The following is a 24,087-nucleotide window of genomic DNA, read 5'->3' as shown; positions in this document are numbered from 1 at the left end:
TGTGATGTGACGATAAGGAAATACAAACACGCTTGAGCGCACGTTGCTCACATGTTGCGATGACATACAGTTTCCCACACGGAGACGGATGCACCGCGCAGCTCGTTGCTGCTGCTGCAAAGTAAACATTACTAAACAAGCTACTCACCCACGTTCCCTCTTAGCCGCCACCTTCAAGATCCCAATAAAATTAAATGCATCATCTAGTCATCTCGGTCCCTTTATGGTTGTAGCAGGCAGAATATCCATTGTTGTTGCTGTCTTTTTGAAGCGACGCCCCCCGACTTGTTTCAAAACAATTTGTGTCCACGAGTATATTCAGACGCTAGCACATCAAGGTGGAGTTCATACACTTTTTCTGGCGTTCCCTACTTCCGGAAATATGCCATAGCAAACCTGCATGGTATAGTGGTTTGCTGGTACGCTTTTATTTTGAACGCCGGGAAGGACGGGAAGTGTGCAAAATAAATAAGTAACTTGACTGCGACTTCTGTTGGACCCAAATAATTATACAATACGACAAATCCAACTCTGTGGCTCGCAATGCAACTAAGCACGCAGTTGAGTAAGTACTACTGGCGCATTTGAAGCGTGTCCACAGCGGGTTCGAATAGTAAATTAGCCAGCTAATGATCTTTAAAAAGCTTCTGCCGTTAGCGTCTCTCCCGCAGCGATGTCAGTCACGGACACTTTTTTTTCGGGGGGGGGGGCGCGAACGGGGCGGAGGCCGACAACGTTTATGAATATGGCCGGAGGGTCGTGGCCGGAAGGGTACCCAGGTCAAGGGTGGAGGGTCGCGGCTCTGCAAATCAGTGTATTATTACACAAGACCTCACCAAGCAAGCATTGCTGGAAAAATTCTGGGGATTTGATCTGCTTTGTGTTTGGCTTTTGTCACACTATTACAAACCACCATGATCATTGATTTATGGTAAACATTAGAGAAGAGTTCACCAACGTGGTGCCCGCGGACACCCAAGGACCAGATGAGTAGCCCGCAGGCCTGTTTTAAAGCTCATCAGTGAAGTGGTCATTTGAAAATGTTGATATTTGCAGAGATGTGTATAAATTAAGTGCTGCAGATTGATATTTAACTGTTTCCTACCATGTTAAACCATTTATAATTATTGTGACAAATCAACAACATGATCAAGTTCTTAAATATACAAAAATATCATTAATTATTCACATATAATTGAAGATAATTTTAGCAACTTTATTTGAGAAGTGTGTATGTAAATCGGTAGACCTTTGCAGTAATCAGTCACGAAAAAGTAGCTCTCAATTTCAAAAAGGTTGGTGACACCTGCCTTAGAGTTTCTATGTACATTCTCAGTCACTTAAGTCATGGTAATTCACAAAGGTTGAAACAGTTGTTTGTTGACAACGCTTCATCTTAAATCCAAAAGGTTTCTTCAGTTTTAAATTTTTAGGTGTGGAGTTTCTCCCTATTTATGCACTCGTGGGTGTGTCCCATGGGGTTGGTCATTAATAGGTAGTTGCTGTTATTGCCTGATGTGGTTAGAGAAAGCTCAGAGGTTTAAAATGTAAGTGAAATAATTATTCCAGCCTAGGGGAAACAGCCTAGCAACCATATCATCATAAATAAAGTTATTACAGAAACAGCATATACTGTAACATATGATGTTATACATACAGTATATATATCAGGGGGGCTCAATACGTCGATCGCAATCTACCAGTCGATCGCAATCTACCAGTCGATCGCAACCTACCAGTCGATCGCAACCTACCAGTCGATCGCAAAGGTAGCATTGGTAGATCGCATGACATTTGTAATGCCTGCCATCTGTATTTTGAAACACGAAGCCTTTATTTTGAAAATGTCATACCGGATGTTGCCTTTTACAGAATCTCCGTACACTTTACGCAGAGACTGAGAAGCACTTGTAGCGACATTCACCATGCATGTTGCTTACTTTTTCCTCGTCATTCCTCGTTGTTTTGCCAAAGCTGAGTGAATATACAAAGTTAGTATAACAAGTTTGTTGAAGCATCACATTTTTGACAATAAGGTTTATCTCTGGAAGAAGACTGCCGTTTGTTGAAAGCAGGCCAAAGTGGTCAGCACTATTTTGCATTGTCTATCGTGATTAGCTTTGATGTTAAGCAAAGCTATCTTTGTCATAAATATAATATGTTGTTTTATGTTGTATGTCTGAATTCTTAGTTCTATGTGTGTGTTGGCGTTTTACGGCGGTTTTGCTGAGCAAAAAACATCTGTAAAAGGAACTGGAGTCTTGCATCCAATCAATGGGCGGCATACCATAAAAAAAAATTGATGTTCATAGTTAATTATGTTGTGTTATGCAACATTGGTTTATGCGGTTATGTAAGGTAAATCAACATACATTGTAAATAAAGAATCCTCAATATATTTGAAAATAAATATGTTTTGCATTTTTGTAGTGGGTAGGGCCTACTAAAAATATGCAAAACATATTCTACCTGGAGGGTAGATCATTTTGACTTGGTAATTTTATAAGTAGCTCGCATGCTGAAAAAGTGAGCACCCATGGTATATATAATACAGTATGTATAAGTCTGGAAAAATGCTGTACTTAAACATTTTAAATGACCAATAACAGCCATAGCACATATGCAATGTGGATCATGCAATGGAAATTTTAAAGAAGCCTAAACTGTTACGTTTGATAAGATGGTTTTTGTCAGGTTAAAGCTCCTGATAAAGCCCCTGAGCACTTCTGGGGGATGCAACAAAATGTACAATTGATAAAGTGGGTCATCAGCACACTAAGGCATGGTATTGATTTTAGCCTGTCTCTTGTGCGATGCTGTCAGCTTTACCAGCTCGATGAGGTTGGGTGAGTGTGATGATGGAAACTCAAGGCCTTACTTACTCTGCTATCCTGAGGAGAAATGCATCCACCTCCTCTAAGATGTTCAAAGAGAAGAACTTGGGGAACTTGGTGGATGATGGCGTGAGGGACAATGGTGGCATGTGTTGTAATGCTTTCCTGGAAAAAGAGCAGCATAATCAATTGAACGCCGTCAGACCATTGATGAATACAACTGATTTGCTTAGTGTTTCTTCTACATCTGAAATAGCCAAATCCCCATTTAAAAACAAAACAAAACACAGTGTCTTACTGAGTGCTCTGAAGTACAGTCTGAGCCAGTGCAGGGTTGGTCTCCATTGAGGCAGTGACCAAGGAGGTGAGGAGAGACAGATACCAGATAGCTGAAGCGTCCGACACAGACACCTCTTTATTCTTTGTAATCTGATAGCCCAATGTCTTCAAACCATGAATCCGTGTGTCACAGCCATCGCTCAAGCACCGCCTGATGTTAATTTGGATGTCTGGAGTTTGAGGGACACAAAATGCTGTGAACACACTGATGGAGCGTGCAGTGTAAAATGCTGCGCTGAATTGCTTTAGATTCACAGTGCGAGATAAAATGGAGCTTGAAAGTAAAACAACTTGCTTCAACAATTTACAATGATGAGTCTTTGCAAAGTCAGGCCAAAGATCTTTGGATCATTAGTTAGCGAATCATTTACAGGCACATAACAGATCATGAAATCAGGGTTGTGAACGCAGGCGGCTGTTAAGAGCCACACTTTGCAAAGCTCTTTTCAAAATATAGTGTTAATAATCGTGTGGTTGCTCTTGCTGAAAACCACCTCAGTCCATTCTGCCTTCATCCTGTCTTTATTGAACTTGCTCTTACTAAACACACGTGTGGCCAGTTGCCAAAATTGGTTCCATTCTGAGTTTCACCAATCACACTCTAAAATAAATTCTCTAAAAGGATAGTAAATGATTATGAAATGAGAGCAACTGTCAGGTGATGACTCACATGGGTGTGTAATGTTGGCATTCTCCAAGAGTGCAACGTAGCCTGTCACATTGCTGGGGATGCGGATGTCTCTGATCTTGTCCAAGGAATGGAGATTTTTGCCCACCATTACTGAGATCAGCTGAGGCATGTAACTGTGGTCGTTGGCAGCCACCGCAACGGCCAGGCGCCTCAAAACCACGTCTGGTTTCAGTTTCAATCTGGGAACCCAAAGACGACAAGGTTCAACATAAAAACAGGCCAAGTAAAATCACCAGGAAAATCTTGAATCGTCACATATTTCAAAGTGAATGCTCTTGCCTTATCCAGTGTGAGCGTGCACTGCCGTCAGACTGCCAGAAAGATGCCGTTTCTCCGTTTGTCATCTTGTAGACATCAGCAACGTTGGATGAAGCTTCTATCGTGCTATAACATTGTGTGACCACCTTCACCTTGTCCACATCTGGGTCACGGTCCAGTTCCGCTCTGTACTGAATGTCCAGATCTGAATAGGAAAAAAAACAACAACAACGCAGTTTTTCGTGTGAAGTAATCTTGACTATACCAAAGGGCCGGTCTGAAAGCCTTTCTATGAGATAAATTTTAAATGTTCAACTTTTAAAATGAGCGCCTTTTAAAGGGTTGAACAAATACTTTAAACATTGTGACAAAACATGAAAAGTAAACGGTTATCTTTAAACTGTGCTGTTCACCTTTTTCCCGTTGCAAGAGGAACTCCAGGAAGTCCTGGACCACACTCGACCTCATTGTGCAGATACTGTTGTAGCCGTCTAAAATGGGGAAAGGGATAGCACTACTGGGAATATGATTCCTGTGCAAAAATTTCAGGATCTTGAAGGCATGTGCACCCAACCGGTCTTTGGTCTTGGAGAATATGTCAACAAAACCTGTTGAGTGTGCAATATGAAAGCATCATATTAAAATCAAGGTGGTAACAAATATGTGGTAAAAAAACAACTGACTGTGTTTAATTGAGTAAACACATCACATACCTGGGGTTAGGGAGCACGCCTGTAGCTGCCTTATCACATGACTCAGCTCTCCCCGTAGATTAGCTCCATTGGAGTTCTTAAGTGTAATCAGCATGCTTTCTACATCCACCACCCCATCCCCCTCGGCATCAAACTGTCCAAAGGCCTACGATGGAGATAGACAGTGCACTTTGTGACATTTTATATCAAACATAAGACAACAAGATGTAAGGCGCATAGTAGATGTAATCTACCTTAGTTTATTACTAAATAACATATCGTTCGTTGCTGTCCCGTAAAAACACGTATGTCCAATTTTGGAATTTTTCAAAATGTTCACGTTAATGTGATGTTTGTAATGTGGAAAGACCATTCACGTAAAAATAACAAAAATGAAAAAAAATGGACATTAGTGTTTTTCACAGGACAGCGACAATATGCTTCATGTTGATTGAAAAAGGGATAATATAGAAAGAGGTAGATAGTAGTTTGGCATCTAATAGCCATTGTGGCCTCATGAGCCAGCTTAGCAGCAACACAGTGGCATTCCATCTACAGTACATGCCAACAAAGCTACATTTAGACCAAAGAACACATTCTCTGGTTGGGCCATTCATTCACATTCTTTGGTGGAACAAAAGTGATCAAAGTTCAGACAGCACTGACAATAAACCTGATTAGTAAAGGTGACAATGAGAGCTCAATGGAATATTGCATTCCATACTTGGATGAAGTGGAAGCTATCCCAAACAACAGTGGAAAAGAGGCAGGGTACACCATGGACTGCATGACAGCCAATCGCAGTGCTACATTTAACAAGTGACAGGATATGTGATAATTTAGCTGAAAGCAACTCATAAAATAATGCTGAAAGAGAAGTTACAATACACTACTGTAATTGGAAACATCTCCACAATATCAGCGCTCAATACACAACTATAACTTTACAAAGCAATACCCTGTTTTGACTGACAATACATGGGCGGTAATAATGTAACAATACGCTTATTATTGCGATTGTAATTTTCAGGGATGATATGCACTATAGAAACCTGAGAGGTGGTAGTAATATTTTGGTTACCTGCATGAAAAAGCAAAAACAGAAACACCTCACAGTGTCATTGACTGTGAGGGGTTTCTGCATGCAGTGTAGTTGTCACTAATCATGTAAATATATTTATATTGATTCAATATTGATCTCACTGTGCAAGTGTACCTAATGTAGATTCCGGTGAGTGTACATCCTCAAATACAGTACAGTATATGCAGGGTGGAGTATTCAAGTCATTGATGCGTTAGCTCATATACCTCTTCACATTCATCTCTGGGGGCATCTCTGCTCTCCAACATCTCACAAAACTGTTCAACATTGACGGATTCTTCTCCTCGGTTTAACCGCTCCTCCAGCCAGCGGACCAGGACTCCCTCGTTCCCTGCCAGCACAGACTCCCGGATGACGACTCCCGAGTCGCTAATACGAGCCGCCGCTTCTCTTAGTTTCACTTGTTCGAAGAACACGGCAGGGCTCGGCGGCCCACCGGTGGGCACAGAAACATTCTTCGGTACCCGTCTTCCGCCTCTCCCGGGACCGGTGCCTCCGACGCCAGTGGCCGCAGAGGCCGGGCTTTCTTCCGCCAACACGGGGCTCTCCGTTCCTATGTCTTCGTCGTCGCAGCTGCCTCCACCGCCGCCGCTCTCTGCGTTGCCCATGACTGCTTCGATTAGACTTCGCCGAATAAATCTGTACGGCCCTCAGAGGGGCAGTTTGCGAATGGTTGTACAGAACTGTAACCAAATCTCCCTACTAACCTACACTACTACCGCATTGACGTACTGTACGTCGTGGACTGGCCTGAAACGTTGTTTGCGTTAGCCGTTTGCGCATGCGCGCTTTCTTCTTCGTTCACGGAAGCACCTGCGAGGGCGCTAATGGTTTTCTTTTGCAATGAAAAATGTGTGACAGCAAATGATGGCATCAACAAACAGCAATCTCTGCTATGCATTGGTTGCAATGTTATCGGCGTCCTTGGCGGTGCTTTTTGTTCCTCGCCAGTGGTCGTTATATTCTGGAAGTAAATCAACACACGGGCCACCGACGCGACTCCTGAGCAGCCAAGAATTGTCGTTGTACAACGGCGAAGAAGGCAGCAAGGGTATTTACCTGGCAATCTTAGGCCAGGTGTTTGACGTACACAATGGCCTCAAGCATTATGGCCCCGGTGGTGCATATCACTTTATGGCAGGTGATTCCGATTTTACTTGTTCGTCTTTAATGCACATGCTGTAGCGTGAGCATATGCTGAATACTTATCTGCATGAATGCACCAGTCAATTACCCCACTACAATAATGTTATGCTACTTGAAAAACTACCATTTTACACACTGTATGCCTCGTTTTAAACTGTGTGGGATACACATTGACTATCAAAAATTACCATCGAATTGAAATTACTATATGTATTAGCGGTGTTACAAAACCGATTTGTTGGTGGTTTTGATAAGAAAAAAAAGTGAGTGCATCAAATTGAGCTGAATCAAATCATCCCACTTCAAAATATATCGAGAAAACGTATTTTTAGGTGGTGCTCAAGAGCTATTTGGTATTTACAGCTAGTCAGATTTTGTCCCAGGACAATTAACAGTAATTTACACTTGCACGTTTCTGTATTTTCTGCATGGATTATTTTAGAATTAAAATATTCCAGGGGTTAAACTGGTGTCCTCCTGTTTCTGTAATGTTTCTATTTCTGTAATGCCCCATTTATGTTTTTGTTTTGTGACATTATCATTACATGAAAGTCCATTAAACAGAAAATGTCTCATAAGTATGTTTATACAGTGTGCTGTTTATTTTCCCTAGGTAAAGATACATCACTGGCCTTCATCACAGGAGATTTTACAGAAAGCGGCTTGACAGATGATGTGTCCAGTTTGTCCCCATTGCAGGTGGTAGCCCTGTTTGATTGGCTGCTCTTTTATCAGAGGACCTATCAAACTGTAGGTGTGTAGATGTTTTTCCATTGATTGCGCACTTTGTCCGTAATGTGACTACTGTATATTCGAGGGTTGGACAGTGGATGAAATACTTTTACTTACAGTTAATATCTGTTAAATTGAACAAAAAAAGACCAAATCAAGCAAACCTCAATTTAAATTGCACATAAATACCACAACAACTAAATGTAACATGTTAACCATTAATATTTACTAAGGAAGCAAATGGATTCATAAGAGGGGCAACCACAATAACAAGCACATTGTCAAATGCAGACTCAATACAGCATCTGTGTTGCAAATAATAGCAATTTATATATATATATATATATATATATATATATATATATATATATATATATATATATATATATATATATATATATATATATTAAAAAACAAATGATTTCTTGGTTTTATATTTCTGTAAGGGCTTTTGCAGATTATGCTTTTGAGATTAAACAGCCCTCTCATTTTTCCATACTTGGTCTCTTCCTCCCACTAATTACCAAAGCGTAGCACTCCAGATGGAGCTGGCATTAGGGCAGTTAGTGGGGCACCAGGGAGATTTAAGACAGCGAGTCTTAAGTTTTCATCCAGTGCAAGATTAGTGGTTTCAGAAATAGTCCATTACTCTAGCTAGCCGGACCAATTTCATAGCTTATAACCATAACTATCAGTTTTATGGCCGGACCAATTTCATAGCTTATAACATAACTCAGTTTTATGGACTGTAAGTTCCACTGACAGTTTTGTCATCGACAACAAATGTGGCATCTGTGCAGAATTTTGAAATGTGAATGCACCAACTGAGATCCGCAATACACTTGAATAAAATGTGACTTTTGTTTTCAGGTTTGCTCATAGGACGGTTCTATTCAGAAAGCGGAAAGCCCACAGAGTTTCTCTTTCACGTTGAGTCATTGCTTGCAAAGGGCCAGCAACTCAAAGCCAAGGCGGAGGCAGAGATGCTTCAATTCCCTGTCTGTAACTCGGAGTGGAGCTCCGCGAGGGGAGGGAGGGTCTGGTGCTCCGCCAAGAGGTAAATAAAAAGTTTGAGCATGTACAAATGTAACTGAGATGCAATGTTGTGATGGACTTTTTACCCTCTTTTCACCAGTGGTGGGGTTGAAAGAGGTTGGATAGGTGTTCCTCGAAAACTATTCCCTGCAGGTGCTGGTGGGTTTCGTTGCGTCTGTGTGGAAGATCCGTCAGCAGCCAAGGAGAACCCCAACCTGCAGGAATATGATGGCTGCTTGACGCATGCAGACTCTTGCTCTTTAATTGAATAATAGTTTAAAATGATGGACAATGACATGGATAGTGGTACATAACTGGGTTATGTCACAATAAACACAACAAGGGGGGGAAAGATTGTTTTAAATGACATTTATGTAAAGTTGTTCTTCCTTTCTCTAAAAGGATACATTTGGAAGAGGCGGGCTAGATATCTGAGCATTACAGATACGATACAATGTGCATAAAAGATTTTACAATGTGCATAAAAGATTAACAGAGGCAAGATTTAAGTCTGTCACAATGGCAATCACAAACTGCATTAAGTACAAAAATGGTAGCAGTGGTCAAAAATATCACACATTTATCTGTACAATTTAACAATACTTAATGAGGCCGCACTAATCGGCCATCCCTATCATTCTCACTCCCCCAAACCATCGGACATGTCACATGATCTTTATAAAGTGCACCTATTAGGTTTAGAAAATCAACAAAGCGATAAATGTGTCGGGTCAAGACGACTTGACTTGACTTGAGGCATCATCGTGGGGACTGTCATCACAACTGACAAGGACCTCATGGCCAAGTCAAAACTGGAATGTACTCATATGCTGACTGATTTTAAAAATGGGACATGATCATGAAATGCTACAAATTATAGCACATGCAGGCATATAAACTTGCTTGTCAGTACTAATACATACCTATCAGTAACGGGTCAAATATCTCATTCATCAACAATTTCATATTTGTGGGCAGTTGTGCCATTTTTTTCACCACACAAGTGAAATTGAAATATCCATGTTATGCTTCAGAGTCTTGCAAAGTGTATTTGATTTAATAATTTATCCAGGCAATACAGTACACAGCCACAAGAGGAAGATTCCGATTCAAAACGACGTTGTGATTCAGATTTTGTTTTTCATCATGTTGCAAAAAACATTTCTCTCCGGGTAGGTGACTTAGCATAAGCTGCAGATGGTGAAATAATTAACCACAGATAAACATCTTACCAACAATGTTTTGGTAATGAAGACGTTTATCATTGAATTGCAATGACCGAGTAAAGCAAATAGTTTTGGGGAAACAAGCGAATCATTACAAACAACATTGAGCTTAAGAAGTTACCCTCAGTCCAACAGTCGCTAAACTGCTTTCTATTCATTTATATCTTTGACACTTTGATCGACAACAAAATGAATAAATGTTCCACTAAAACATGAATGCTTTTTCACAAGACTGGCGTAGTATAAAGACAGTGGTCCAGAACTGGCCGGAATACTCTTGTTAGTGTGTCCTGCTACTGAAGTCCCTTATGATGTACCCAGTAACTGCTAAGTTGGGCCCCAACCTGGCGAGCATTAGCAGGTGAGGAATATCCGGGCCGGTGCATTATGACACTCCACCCAGAGTTAGTACATCAAAGCAGATGTCACACACCCTCACAGGCTTGTTCAAGTCAAACTTGATGATGGGGATCTCCTTTATAGAGCACTTGTGGCACAAGAGGCGCCCACAGTGACGGCTGGAGAGACAGGATTCAAAATGAAGTATGGCACACCGTGACAACAAAACAATGACTCTCAAAATATTGTGGAAAGGTCATGGTACTAACCAGTGATGTTTCCTTGTTGTCACTCCAAACTTGGCAACACACTCATAGCAGTTGGAACCATCACACCACGGGGGCTCTTTGGACAGCATATCTAAATAAAAAAAAAATTACTACAATTTTACTTTTTTTTTTTTTTTTTCAAACAAATGAGAGAATCTCAAGTTTAAAGACAGTAATATGGTCAATCGGCATGACATTTTGAGGTTAGGAGCGGCAAGACTGTTGTCTCGCAGCCCGCCGTGCTCACATTTCATTGATGTATTTATGGCCAAGAAGTGTTTTTTCATCCAAATACTTTCTGTATTGCTTTAATATTGTGGCAGCTCTTGTTAGTTAGACTGGGGTACATACTGGTTACGTACAGTAGCTGCTGCCGTAGAAACACAAGTCCATCGGGAACCGAGGATTCCCTGTTTAGTCTTAAACGATTTTTGTCTTTTCAATTCTGTTTTTATAAATAGGGTTGTTTCTTTTCATTCTTAAAAAAAAAATCAAATAAAAATAAATAAATAAAAATATACCCCCTGCTACATGTGCTTCTTGCGAAAGCCAGTTACACAATGGGAAGAAAACAAATGCATTATTCAAAAAGAAAACCATTGGTTATGACAGAGAAAAGATTTTAAGAGGTGTTTTCAATCATGTTCACAAACAGCACTATAGTGGGTGTCATGTTTTGTTTTTTTCGTGTTTTTTGAATTGACTGTCAAAGTCAGAGCAGAGCTCTGGTAGCCATCTGTGTCATGTAGGTAATTACAGTTATCTAGTGGCAACACATTTTTCGTGAGGGGAAAACGCGGTTCGCCATTTTAGGTAGGCTTTTGTTTAATTGAACAAAGCACTGGGCAATAAATTAAAAATGTTAAGTTTTATACAATATGGACCCCCCCCCCCCAAAAAAAAGAGGTATACATTTACCAAGAAGGCGGAAAAGCAACTGTTTTGTTGCTACTTGGTAGTTGAAAATGTTAATGCCCTGATTATTATTGATGCCCAGGCGAGCACCAGACCTCACAATGGCACGGCACAGGTTAGCGTTCCCTTTCATGTAGGCCAGGAGCAAAACTGCAAAATAACAATAAAAATAAAAATCTGTGTCAATCATCTCATCACAAGTATGGAGTTGGTATACAGAGGACAAGAAATAATCTCAGGTTTATGTACCTGTGTTCCCTTCATTATCTGGCTTGTCCAAAGGGTATTCAGGCATACACTCCAGGAACAACTCAAAAATGGCAGCAGCGTTTTCTTTACCATAGTGGCCTAAAACGTGCATTGGTGACTGACCCCTGAATTATTTATGTAAAACAATAAAACATGAATTCAGTTTCCTGCAAAGATCTTTATACTCCATAAAAAATTACTCAGAAGGTTAAATGTACCTGAGATTGAAGGCCTCAGCATCGATGTTGGACTCTGTGAGAAGGGATCTGATATTGTTAAGGCGGCCGTGCATCACTGCCAGATGAAGAGCTGGGGATAACCAGAGGAACACAACATTTTTGGAGTCGAATTGAAGCCAAAATAATTGTTAATTAAATAAGTACTACAGAGAATAGATTATTTTTTCCAGATGTACGACATTGTATAATTGAAATAGGCTTTACGCAATCACAATTTTTGGGGTTGATCAGCGGGTAAAAAAAACATACTCAACCACCGATTCGATCAGAAGATGGAGCAATGTATCTATTTACACTTTTGCAGTTGAACCCCGCCATAGCGAAAATGCATTGGAAAAAAATAATAATTTAACCACACTAATATCTTCAAACTACAGAAGAGGGTTAGGGCTAGTGGGGGGAAAAAAAAACAAAGATGGTAAGATTCTCACTTTTATTTCAGAATTCTGACTTTAAAGTCTGAATTCTGAGAATAAAGTCAGAATTCTGATTATAGATATTCTATATATATATATATTTATTAATATGTGATTCACAGCCTTTTATTGTTTTTTTTATTTATTGTATTGTTTGTAAAGTGCTTTGTTACAGCTCGAGCTGTTATCAAATGCGCTATATAAATACAATTGTATTGCATTATATTGTATTGTAATCACAATACAATATTGTATTATTGTACAATTGTATTGCATTATATTGTATTGTATTGTAATCACGTCATGAGAATAGCTCAACTCACGTCCGGCATGACCACAATATATCTCGTAACATCATTTAGCAAATGTTTAGTGCGTCTCGTCGACAACAGAGCTATTTCCATGTTAGTTCAAACAACACGCCTGCCCGCCGGTTCCATCTGTGATTGGCTGAATGTGCGAGGCCGGCAGTTCACGTAATTTACGCAGTGTGATGACAGCTACTTTGAATTAAAGATATGTTAAAATGAAACAAATCAAACTATCACAATTGGTTGTTGAGGCTAAATCATACGTCACCAGACGCCGTACTTAGATACTCATTTGCAAAATCCAAATTAACTCAACCGCCGCAGTTGACAGGCAGCTAACTGTATATCAATATTATCAAACAGGGAGGGCAGTGAATGAATTAATTTCTGTGCATGCCGTTTTGTCATTTCTGGAACATTTTCAACTTTCAACACATGGCAACTGCCCCGTATGGTCAAAACAGAATATTTGGCATCCCTGAGGGGCAGATAATACCCATTAAATCTGAACTGATTTTCACAGATGAAATTTACCATTATTGCCATTCTCATCCTCAGCAGCAAAGTCAATGCCATTCTCCAAAAGCACAGAACAAATGGTGGCCAAATCCTGTTGAGCAGCCAAATGCAGTGCCGTCTGCCGGTGTTTGGTCAGCTCATTTACTTTGGCTCCGGCAAGCAGCTGGTGAGTCACACGGGAAAAAAAGCTCCATTAAAAACTTTTCAATATCACAAAGATATTACACGGCAAACTGAATGAAAATAAAACAGACAAAAAATATGTATGTAGGCTATACCAAGTTTCGAACAATGATCTCGGATCCAGCTTGCACAGCCAAGTGGAGAGGTGTGAGTTTCGCCGCATCCTGAACCCTGGAGTTCACATTAGCTTGTACACTAATGAGGAACAGAACACTTTCGATATCTGAATTTTGCACGGCCACATGGAGGAAATTACGCCCTTTATTGTCAACCTGGAAAGATGCAAGAGTTAGATGTCATGAGATGAAAGTTGGGTCTTGTTCTGCTGATCTCATTCCCACCTGTTCAGCAGCACCTGGCTCCCTTTTGAGGATCGCTTCTGCTGCTTTGTTGTTCTTGTGCGTCATGGCGCAGGCAAAGGGTGTCATTCCTTGGCGGTCACGAATGTTAAGACGGATGTCCGGATGGGAAATCAGGAGTTGTATGATAACGTTGTGCTGGTTGCTAATGGCAGCATGGATAGGAGTTCTACCCTCTGCGTCCTGAAAAAAGTGTGTTAGAACGCACAAATTTGTGAACAAATATCTTTGAGTTTGCCCCAGGCCAAACTTGCTGCAGCTATGATGAGACTGACCTGCATATTGACACTAGCTCCAAACTCTAGAAGGCACTGCACCACCTCCTCCAGTCCCCAGCTGCTTGCTAGGTGAAGAGGCATTTGTCCGTCTCTGGCTTCTTCTTCTCCTTCTCCATTTGGGCCCGGCTGCCTTGGGCTGTTCACATCGCAACCACTGCGCAGACATAAGATACGATGCATATTGGGGAGGAGAAAATACTAATAGGGTAGATCTGCGCATTCTATCCATCAATCCATTTTCTTAGCGAAATTAGGGTTGCGGTTGAGCTGAAGTCTATCCCAGCCGGACTTTGGGCAGCAGGCAATGTAGGGTCTGCACTGGTCGCCAGTCAATAGCAGGGCACACAAAGAACAACTTTACACTCACATTCACACTTATGGGCAATTTCATGTCTTCAATTAACCTACTGTGCATGGGGAGAAAATGCAAACTCCACAGAGGAAGCCCAGAGCAGAAATTTGATTGCATGACCTCAGAATTGTAAGGCAGACAATCCACCACTAGGGTGCAGTGTTGCCTTACTGTACATTCTAATGACATTCAATAACTTCATTGTAATGCTGTTAGTTTATCACTGCATTAGTTCTTTATCACTGCAAACTACATCCACAATAACAGACAGAATATACAACAATATAAATGTGTCTTAATCATATCATATTATCTTTGTTAAGACATAATTTCTAATCTTGCTTAGGTATATTGGCTCTCATTCGATGAACAACCTCTTTATTGACCTGCGGCCTGTTCCCCAGTAAAGATTGTAATCAAGAAATAGTAATATGAGACTGAATCAAAGATTGAATGAAGGTGATGTGGTTTCAGACCTTCGGATGAGAAAGCAAGCTGAGACCTCATTGTTCTCATCAACGGCTCTGTGCAAGAGGGTCTGTTGGCAGCCAGAAGGGCCTTTGCTCCAACACGTCGCATCACAGCCGTGGCGAACCTAGGAGGAAGCGAAAAGGCAAATATTACAATCAAACCCTTTGTTTTTTGTTTCTGTAACCATCTCTTGTTCAACTAGTCACAGATGCAAGTTTGTCTGCATGAAATCTGACTCTACATTCTCTTTTCAGTCGTAGGTAGAATTAGATTCCGATATCTAATGTCTCACCAGTGTGGACGCAATATCCTCCAGGCCATTTTCCAGAGCAAGCCATAACGGAGGGTCCCCTTTGTCATCAACCACAGACATGTCAGCTCCTCTTGTGCAAATAGCATCCACTACTAGTGGCAGCTGATTACTGATGGCCAACTGCAGTGCTGTTTGTCCCTCCTGAGTCCTAACAGTGACACAAGGAAAAATCAAATAAAAAAAAAAAAAAAATCAAATTTAAACCTGCCTGCAATAAAAATCATTGAATTGTTTAAATGATCAAAATGAAAACTAAAATAAACGGTCCTAAAGTAGAATGGAAAGGACATCAAGGCAAATGCATCATAAACATTTCATGATGAAATAGTTACCTAACATTGATGTCTGCCTGGTGCTCGAGAAGGAACAGGGCGCTCTTGCTGTCCTGCCTTTGGATGGCCATATGAAGTAAGGTTTGTCCATTGGACATGGTATCATTGATAGACGCTCCTGAGCCCAGAAGCTGAGCTGCTATGGTGTGCATACCTGACAGGAGCAGATTGGCCAATTTAACACAGCTCAATGCAGATAAAGGTGTGGGGGGGCTCGGTTTATTGCACTGTCATGTACCTGTCCAGAGGGCCAAGCCCAAAACTGTCTGGTCCACAGAGTCTTTGAGACTGAAGTCGGGAATGATCTGGAAATTATTTGAGGCATGAAGTGCATTTGCTGCAAAACAGACAGATAGGAAAGAAAAAATGAATCCGCCCTAACATTACCATCTTAGTCTTGGATGAAATTAAAGCGTAATTGTACAAAATTGCTGACCTTTTTGTTCTAGGATGACAGAGACGACATCTGAATGGTTGTGAGCGATGGCCATGTGAAGGGGGGTCTGCGTAGCCACACCGAGGGTGTCATCCGGCAGAGCCTTCAGGGTCTGCAGGTTGGGATTTGCACCCTGCTGGAGCAGCTCTGCTGTCAGGCTTGCAAGGCCAAAGCGACAAGCTGTGTGAAGAGGGCTTTCCCCCTGAAATATTGGATACAATCAATAATATTCAAATGACCAAGTATGTGGATAACAAGTGGATTTTTGCCTCAATCTGTCTCTGTTTTTATTCTAATTTATCTGTAAAACACAAAAATATACTGTAACATCTGTTTATAATGATTGTTCTCACGACGCTGTTCCAACATGGTGAGCGGCTCTTCGATTTTAGAATGAGACTCTGGAGCCCCTTCATTGTCTTATTTTATATATAAGACAAATGTCTGATTGCTATTGGATATTTTCAAGAAAACTATTATTTATTATACAGTATATTTATTTTTAATCTGTAAAGCCCCAAATTTTGGGTCTACTGTTTGGCCAAAGAACATCATATGACAATTAATTTATGACATGGGATTCCATTCATCATCTTGATCGTGTTATACACACCCATTTGTTGATATGGTTAACTTTTGCTCCGTGAGTGGCTAAGAAAAGAGCAGCTGCTTCATTGGCTGCACGAGCTGCTCTCTGCATTAGGCAGTTTCCTGAAGAAGCAAAAACATAAACGGAAGCGAGATGAACATATGTGTGAAAATAGTACACCTCCAATAAGATTAATTGCATTAAAAATTAATGCAGACCTGTTGATGTGTCAGGCGCGTCGGCATTGCTCCCTCTCTGGATTAATTGTGCCGCAAAGCTGTTCTCATCAAATGAGGTACCGTTCACAATTGGGGCATCATCCTCGAAAGGATTTACAGAGGTGTCTGAAGACACTGTGATATACTGCAGAGCCAACCACAAAGCTGTGCTGCCCTCATGGTCTTTAAGTTCCAGGTCAAGCCTAACGGCATGTAGCAAGTGAAGTAGTGAGACGGTTTATCATCAATAGTCAAAATCAAGCTATGTGTTCCAAGTTATAAGCAGAAAGTAACTCACTGCCTGCATTGTAGTAGCTGGTTGAACACTGGCTCGTTCCCCGAAGACACAGCTTCGTGTAAGGGAGTTCTAATAAACCCAGACACAAATCAAAGTTGAACAACCTTCAGTCTTGTGCATAATATTTGTCCAACTCAAGCTTCATAAAAAATGCGACCAACCTGCCCTTGCTGTTTTGCATGTTGGGATTGGCTCCAGCCTTGAGCAGCGCTTCTGCAATCTGTGCCATGCCAGTCATCACTTCTGTCGAGTGTTTCTTGGGGCTAAAAGAACAAACGAGGTGAAGAGGGGTTTCCACCGCTCCCACGGTGGCGGCGTTGACCTGAGCCGAGTGGTGAATTAGGAAGACGGAGGCAAATTCATCACCTGAAAGAACAGGATGACTCTAATGAAGGACAAGCATATCTTATACGATTGCTCTTTGGAATGCAGCAGCAATGACTGTCGAGGCTTAATTGTTACTGAATATAGACAGTCGAAATAAAGATTGGATAACATAAAGCGTAGAGTGTTACGTAGCAACTTCACACCTCTTTGGATTGCCTTATGAAGAAGACTCCATCCACTCTGGTCCACCATATCCACATCTGCTTTGTTGTTAACTAAAGTGGTGGCAATACTTTCCAATTTTCGGGACAGTGCCAAGTCTAGAGCCAGATCACCGTTGTTGTCGAGTTCATTCAGCTTGCCTGGCAACTAACAACAGCAGCAACAACAACAACAACAAATGAAACTGTTTATATCTTAGAGAGAAATGTTTATTCTGCTGTGATAGTTACAGCACAGCTCACTAAAGTCAGAAGTTATTAAGAGCTTAGCGATAGCAACGGACCTGAGCGTCCATCTCAATGAGATAGAGGAAAACCACATCTTCTCGCTCGATTTTGATGGCTTTGTGGAGAGGATAATCCGTTTTAGACTTTATCATCTTGTACAAAAGTTGAGCACTCATGGTGCTGAAATCTTCTTTCCTGAGATCATCCTAAAAAAATAAGACAAGAAATTAATCAGAAGCCACAATTAATGTATACTGCTACAACAAAAAACTGTTTTAAAATAGGAGCCCCAAATTACACTGAAATGCCACAACTCTGCAAGACTGATCAGTGAGTGCAATACAGTGTAAGTCTGCACACCCCTGTTGAAAAGGTTTTGAGATTTTTTAAAATTAGACCAAGATAAATCATTTCAAAACCTTTTCCACTATTAATGTGCTCTTACTGTATTGTATATGAAGGAACTCACCCCCCGCGACCCTTGTGAGGAGAAGCGGTACAGATAATGGATGGATGGATGGAACTCACCCAATGACTGGCAATGATCTCCCCACAGTAGTTCATCAGAGTCGTAGCGTTGAGCTCCTCAGCTGTTTGATAGAAGCGAATGCAGTTCCTGACGTTCACCGAGGACATTACACCTTTTTCACACCTGTAATAATGTAGCATCAGGTAGGTGTGTCAAATATGCTCACTGGTCACTACACAAGGTACACCAGTACACTCAAACTGTGTCAATAGTTTTAGTAACTGTTAAGGATAAATCTAGCTTTCCTGCTATTGAACAGGATCAGCAAATTCAGAACATTATGTTGAAAGACTGATGCAACTGTAATAAACCAAGGTCCCCAGAAGGTAGAATGACCACATTAACTGTGTATTACGGTGGAAAAGTGTCTTTTGCACATTTTCCTCACAGTCTGGAGGTTCATGGTGCAAATCCTGTAGGAGGTTTGTGGTGCTTGTGCTTGCGTGGGTTTTATCCAGGTTCTATGTCTTCCTTGTCACACATTCAAAACCATATATGCTCTGTTAATTGAAGACTCTAAATTGTGCATCGGTGTGAATGTGAATCTGAACGGTTTTGTCTCATATGAGCACTGGAATTGGCTGGGGACCATTCCAGGGTCTACCCCGCCTCTCGCCAGTTAACTCTGATAAATTGCAGCTCACTCGCCACCCAAATGAGGACAAACACAATACCAACTGGATGGATGTTCAGTGGGATACAGCTTGTTTGTGTGCTGTGCTGTGCTGTACAGTGTAACTTTGGTTTACGAACAATTCAGTGTTTGATTTTTTTTTTTTTTTTGCTTTTAAAATAAAAATGACAAACAATTTTCATCTTAGGATAGTCTTGGCATAGCCATGTAAGGTTCAGAACTTATATTGCACAGAATTAATTTTTTAACCACACAACAATCAAAATAAGGTAAATATAATTGTTCTGCCGCTAGAACAGATTAATTGCATTTCCTTTTGGTCCAATAGGAAATATTACGGCGGTCTGCAAATGTTTTGTTTGAGAACGAGTTCACAGAACAAATTTAATTCATAAGCTGGGGTTCCACAGCATTTCAAGTTTTATCTTCATACAGCTATTGTATTAAATAAATCCTGTCAGTTTGTGCAGATGTACTTAAAGTGGAATAGCAATCCCAAAATGTTCTTTACAATCATGTGTTCTATGCAGCCCCACTTGTCTAAACACCGTATTCTGATTAATTTTACGTTTGTGGAATATGAATTAAGCAGCAAAATCCACCCAATTTTATCCATCTCAGAAGGCAGCCATTTTGCCACTTGCTGTCGACTGAAAATGGGATCAACGTAGTTCATGGCTCAGGTAACGACCAATCAAAGCTCACCGGTTTTCTGAGTTTGGTGATGTGACATTCGCAAGATGAGTCTTGATTGCTTGTTACCTGATGTGATGTCATTTTCAATCGACAGCAAGTGGAAAAATGGCCGCCCCCTGAGGGTGATAAAAAGGGGTGGATTTGACTCCCTAACTAATATTCCACATTAACGCAGTATAGATCAGAATGCTGTGTTAAGACTCGTGGGGGCACATAGAGCATCATATTGTAAAGAAAATTTGGAGGTTGACTACCCTTTCAAATGTTGCAGTCAGTAAATGTATAGTATGCATAATGGTATGTTGCCATTTGCAAAAAAAGAGTGAATGCTTAAGTATGTGTGTATGTCAGTACAGGGGGGCCTCAGTTCATGACAGAGTTCCGTTACAACGGGAGCAATGTAGGCTGAATGAAATTTGGGGTAGTCATAATTATAGTATATAATTGTTTGAAAAAACACCAGTCCATAAATATAAAACAAAGAAAAAATTGTGCAATAGTAACTAAGCATGCCTTCTATTGACCAAGTACCACTGAGCAAACTAGTTCATTGTGCGCTCCATTCAGAATCTTGAAACATTGTAAACCGGAGACCCTCTGTATTTGTGACAAGCTGACCTTTCTCTGAGCAGCAGAAGCTGAAAGCGGTTGGCCAACTTCATCAAGTCAATGAGAAATGCATCATCTTCACTAAGCTCCAAGTTGTCGGTGTATGTCCAGCGCAACATTGCCATAGCAACCTCGGGTTTGCAGTCTGCAGACACGTTTTGAAGGGCAGAGAGGGACCAATTTGAATTCTCAGAACAGTATTGTCACTTCCAATGGACCTAAAAAAATTACTCCAACAAGTAGCTACTACTATCAACCTTGCTGAAATCTGACATTAACAAGTTGTATTTCTGCACTTCAAAATAAATGTTAGTCATACCCGTTACCTATACAAAATTCCCTTGCTATTTGTGGAAGGTATGGTGCTGAGCCCTGTCTTGAATAACAATTTATGGCTTTAAGGTGATCTGTTTTTAAACAAATGCGCCGGTCTAATCCCCTATGCAACCTGTAAAAATGCCTATTGTCAAGCAGTAATGAGACCACTGTCATTTCTTAGCTTCGGTTCCAACACACTTCATTGATACCAATTATTACATTCCTATTAAGCAGGGTTACAGAATTAGCACAACAATCGCAAATATTTGAGGATATTTTTGTATTGTTTTGTTTTACAACCAATAGGTGGAGCTTAGCCGCACACTCCTTTATAACAGTAAACCCTTATCGCAGTGACTTACCAGACAGGTCCAGTTCAGATGTGGTGGCCATATTCGTGAGACTCCAGACATCGCTGCGTGCAGCTAGTACAAACTTATGGGCACTGAGCTGATTTCCCGCGATTTTCACTTTCAAATCACTGCAGGTACAAAACAAACACCCTCAAAAATATTTGAACACAAACATTTAATTGTTGGCAACAATAACAAATAGTCATAAAACCAAAGAACCAGCTGGATGACAAAACAATAAAAACAAACAGCATTCTCTTCAGCAAATCAAGGTGCCCACCTGTATTGTTCCTGCTGATACAGGTCTGACACGATGTCCAGAAGACGGCTAATAAAGGTGTCTGCAGATGCTGGGGTGGTGGGGCCTTGGACAGACACCTGAGCAGCAAGGACAGCGCAGCGTCTCTCTGTGTCTGCCAACTTCTGCTGCATCTTCACATACTCCTGCCTCAGCAGGGCCAGATGCTTCTGCAGCTTGGCCACCTCCTCTGCGTCACATTGATGTCATGCAGACAGAGGACAAAAAAAATATGCATGGATATAACAGACAGTTTACTTTAATCTATTGATTAAGACATTAGAACGAGAGAAAATACACTATACTGTCCTTCCAAAGCACAGAATAGGTTACTATACAGTATTCTATAGTAATTGCATAGAGTAATTCATGAGTTACACCGGCACAATGTGAGATCCAATACAGGAGCTCCATCCATTGTCTGAACCACTTAACCTCACGAGGGTTGTGGGCACAAAAAAAAAAAAAATCCTGCCCTAACTTATCAATTAAGCACCACTTTAATTGACACTAAAATAAGCATTGATTTAACAGTTACTGGTCAATCCATTTTATTTTATTTTTTTACAGAAGATGCAGAAATGTTTTCTAAAGACCAAGCATTCGATTGTGCAAGTGCACATAATGTTGTGGCCAATGATTGCATTCTGATATTTGCAGAGAACCATAATTTCTCCATATAAAAACAGATCCCAGATGAATCTAGTGGCATATATAAATGTGCTTCCTTTAGGTGTGACTTTTTCTGTAGCACTTGATGTTGAAACTCTAAATCATGACTCAGCCAAGTCAACCAAGTTCCACTGGGGCCCATTTCCTTCCTTTAAAGCACTAAAGTATTTGTAAAGGGGATAAAAGTGCTGAGGAGGCAAGTTACTTTGTCCTGCCTTGTAAACTGTAAGTGGCAAGGCTGCAAATCATGTGACACCAGGAGAGTTTCTATAAAAAAATAAAATTAAATTTGAAAAAAAACACACACACACTTGGTGAGCTCCACATTAAAATGGTGGTATACTGGAGCAGCATCTCAACATTATCTAAAGACTACACAGCTCTGGTAAAATACAGAACATAGTATCGTAGCCTAGGTTAATTTTGCAGACTTTACCAGTTGGACACAATATGGAAAATAATGTCATTGCCAGTCGTGCATGTGCATTCTTAAAAACCAAGTGTGTGTTTGTGTGTGTGTGTGTGTGTGTGTGTATATGTATGTATGTATATATATATATATATATATATATACATTTTTTTTTTGTCAAACTAAAACATAAGAGTGTGAAGTAAATAGTACAAAGAAGAAGCCCTCTCTATATCATACGAGCTGAATTGACTTAAGTAAAGACAAAGCATAGTCATTTCAATGCACATATGCAGTTAAGGCGACATATGCGACAGTATTTTAGCAGACAATGTTTACGTGAGTGTTCGCACTCTTGATATAGCTTATGTGACTTTTTTGTTTAAGTTGACAGCAGCAGCCTTTTCCTTTTGTTGGTGGTCATGGTCATGACATTTGTAAAGGCGGCACAAATACCTGATAGGGACGAAATGACAGTAAATAAGTACTCAGAAGAATTCAGCCTATTTATTCGACAGGAACAGAACAGATTAATATTTGTGCTTACGAAATATGTCACTATGCTCAATTCAGAAGCACATGGTCTTTATTTTCTAACAGCGACGACCGGTTTTGTTGATCATTTAATTAGAACTTTATAATTTGTCGTGACAAATGGTACATGAAAGTACATGTTGTGCACAAGCACACGAGTCATCTGTTGCAGCACTATAGGCGACTGTCAGTCTTGGCAAATTCAGTTAAACAGAAACGACCAAAAACATTTGCTAGCAACATCGAGAGCTACTGATAAAAGCTTGCTCACTTACAAGCTGAACAAGGCAATAACAATATCGTGCTGTTTCGAAAGGAGATATAAATGCAAATATACATTAAAACTGTACTATCAAGTTGGTAGAACCATACATCGTAACACACCTACGCAAATAAAAGGGAGTGGACAGACAAGACCCCTAAAAAATTCTATCTCATACCTTCCGCCATGTTGCTCTGCGTTGGCTTCGTGACCGGGCGGCGATCTCGCGATAAGACCAACACGGCCGAGAGGGGGCGGAAGTGCTGCGTTCAAGGCGCGTTAATTGGAGTGTTGTCACGTGAACACGTCTAGCTTTGACGTAATGTGTCAATAAAATAATTCAGTTTTGTCTCGTACTAGAGACAGTAATATACATGCTGCCTCTTTATTTGTGGAAGAACAAATGACACTTTAATAATGAGGTTGAGAAGGATGCAAGGGCCAGTTTAACATTCTCCAACTGCATTTATTGTTAATATTTTCTAGTTATTTTTTAAAAAACTACTACATAACAGCTTTCTGTTCAAGGTGATAAGGCAAATAGTTTAGGATTTTTCAAGATTAAAGGGTGGTCTACTGCCCAGTATTCCACTAGACTATATCTTCCCCTACACCGAATCCCATCTCCACATTCAGAACCAAAACAAGAGTAAACAGTAAGATGACCATTTCTAAGTTACTTGATAATCATTATGTTCATTAATCGGACCTTCACGCAGCAGAAAGTGGAAGAATCCAATTTTTTGCTTATAAAATTGAATTATCTTTAATCACCAGTGGTTTGAAGATAAATTATTTCAGTTGTAAATAGTTTATTTGTAACTTTGCATAACTAGAAAAGCTCTACAGTGTATAA

The 24,087-nt window shown here is 40.5% G+C and overlaps 3 protein-coding genes across 3 annotated transcripts in view; 1 reads left to right on the top strand and 2 right to left on the bottom strand.

Annotated features, from left to right (window-relative positions):
- The window catches only part of zzef1 (zinc finger, ZZ-type with EF hand domain 1), a 37,868-nt gene extending 31,177 nt beyond the window's left edge, over positions 1-6,691 (bottom strand). Inside the window, exons 1-7 of the mRNA XM_086013487.1 lie at positions 6,123-6,691; positions 4,836-4,980; positions 4,536-4,730; positions 4,144-4,327; positions 3,844-4,043; positions 3,133-3,343; positions 2,883-2,999 (exon numbers count right to left, since the gene is read on the bottom strand). Of these exons, the coding sequence (XP_085869613.1) occupies positions 2,883-2,999; positions 3,133-3,343; positions 3,844-4,043; positions 4,144-4,327; positions 4,536-4,730; positions 4,836-4,980; positions 6,123-6,524 (1,454 nt within the window). The 5' untranslated portion in view covers positions 6,525-6,691. The remainder of the gene's footprint in view (positions 1-2,882; positions 3,000-3,132; positions 3,344-3,843; positions 4,044-4,143; positions 4,328-4,535; positions 4,731-4,835; positions 4,981-6,122) is intronic.
- cyb5d2 (cytochrome b5 domain containing 2) lies at positions 6,669-11,017 on the top strand. Its single transcript, XM_086013490.1, has 4 exons — positions 6,669-7,057; positions 7,676-7,816; positions 8,665-8,851; positions 8,930-11,017. Exons 1-4 carry the CDS (start codon positions 6,781-6,783, stop codon positions 9,099-9,101), a joined length of 777 nt encoding a protein of 258 aa, XP_085869616.1. The 5' UTR covers positions 6,669-6,780; the 3' UTR covers positions 9,102-11,017.
- ankfy1 (ankyrin repeat and FYVE domain containing 1) lies at positions 9,184-23,521 on the bottom strand. Its single transcript, XM_086013489.1, has 25 exons — positions 23,410-23,521; positions 21,337-21,544; positions 21,066-21,184; positions 20,395-20,530; positions 18,446-18,569; positions 17,974-18,123; positions 17,672-17,837; positions 17,303-17,507; positions 17,142-17,210; positions 16,844-17,046; positions 16,650-16,747; positions 16,037-16,238; positions 15,839-15,937; positions 15,601-15,754; positions 15,248-15,416; positions 14,961-15,079; positions 14,130-14,286; positions 13,837-14,037; positions 13,591-13,767; positions 13,328-13,475; positions 12,046-12,136; positions 11,828-11,952; positions 11,582-11,728; positions 10,664-10,754; positions 9,184-10,573 (listed from the first exon to the last, which is right to left on the bottom strand). Exons 1-25 carry the CDS (start codon positions 23,417-23,419, stop codon positions 10,441-10,443), a joined length of 3,501 nt encoding a protein of 1,166 aa, XP_085869615.1. The 5' UTR covers positions 23,420-23,521; the 3' UTR covers positions 9,184-10,440.
- Between the last annotated feature and the right edge of the window lie 566 nt (positions 23,522-24,087).

Source organism: Filicampus tigris, chromosome 17, assembly GCF_054856515.1.
Source record: "Filicampus tigris isolate MCC_2025a chromosome 17, RoL_Ftig_1.0, whole genome shotgun sequence".
NCBI lineage: Eukaryota > Metazoa > Chordata > Actinopteri > Syngnathiformes > Syngnathidae > Filicampus > Filicampus tigris.
This window is presented reverse-complemented; position numbering and strand designations above follow the sequence as displayed.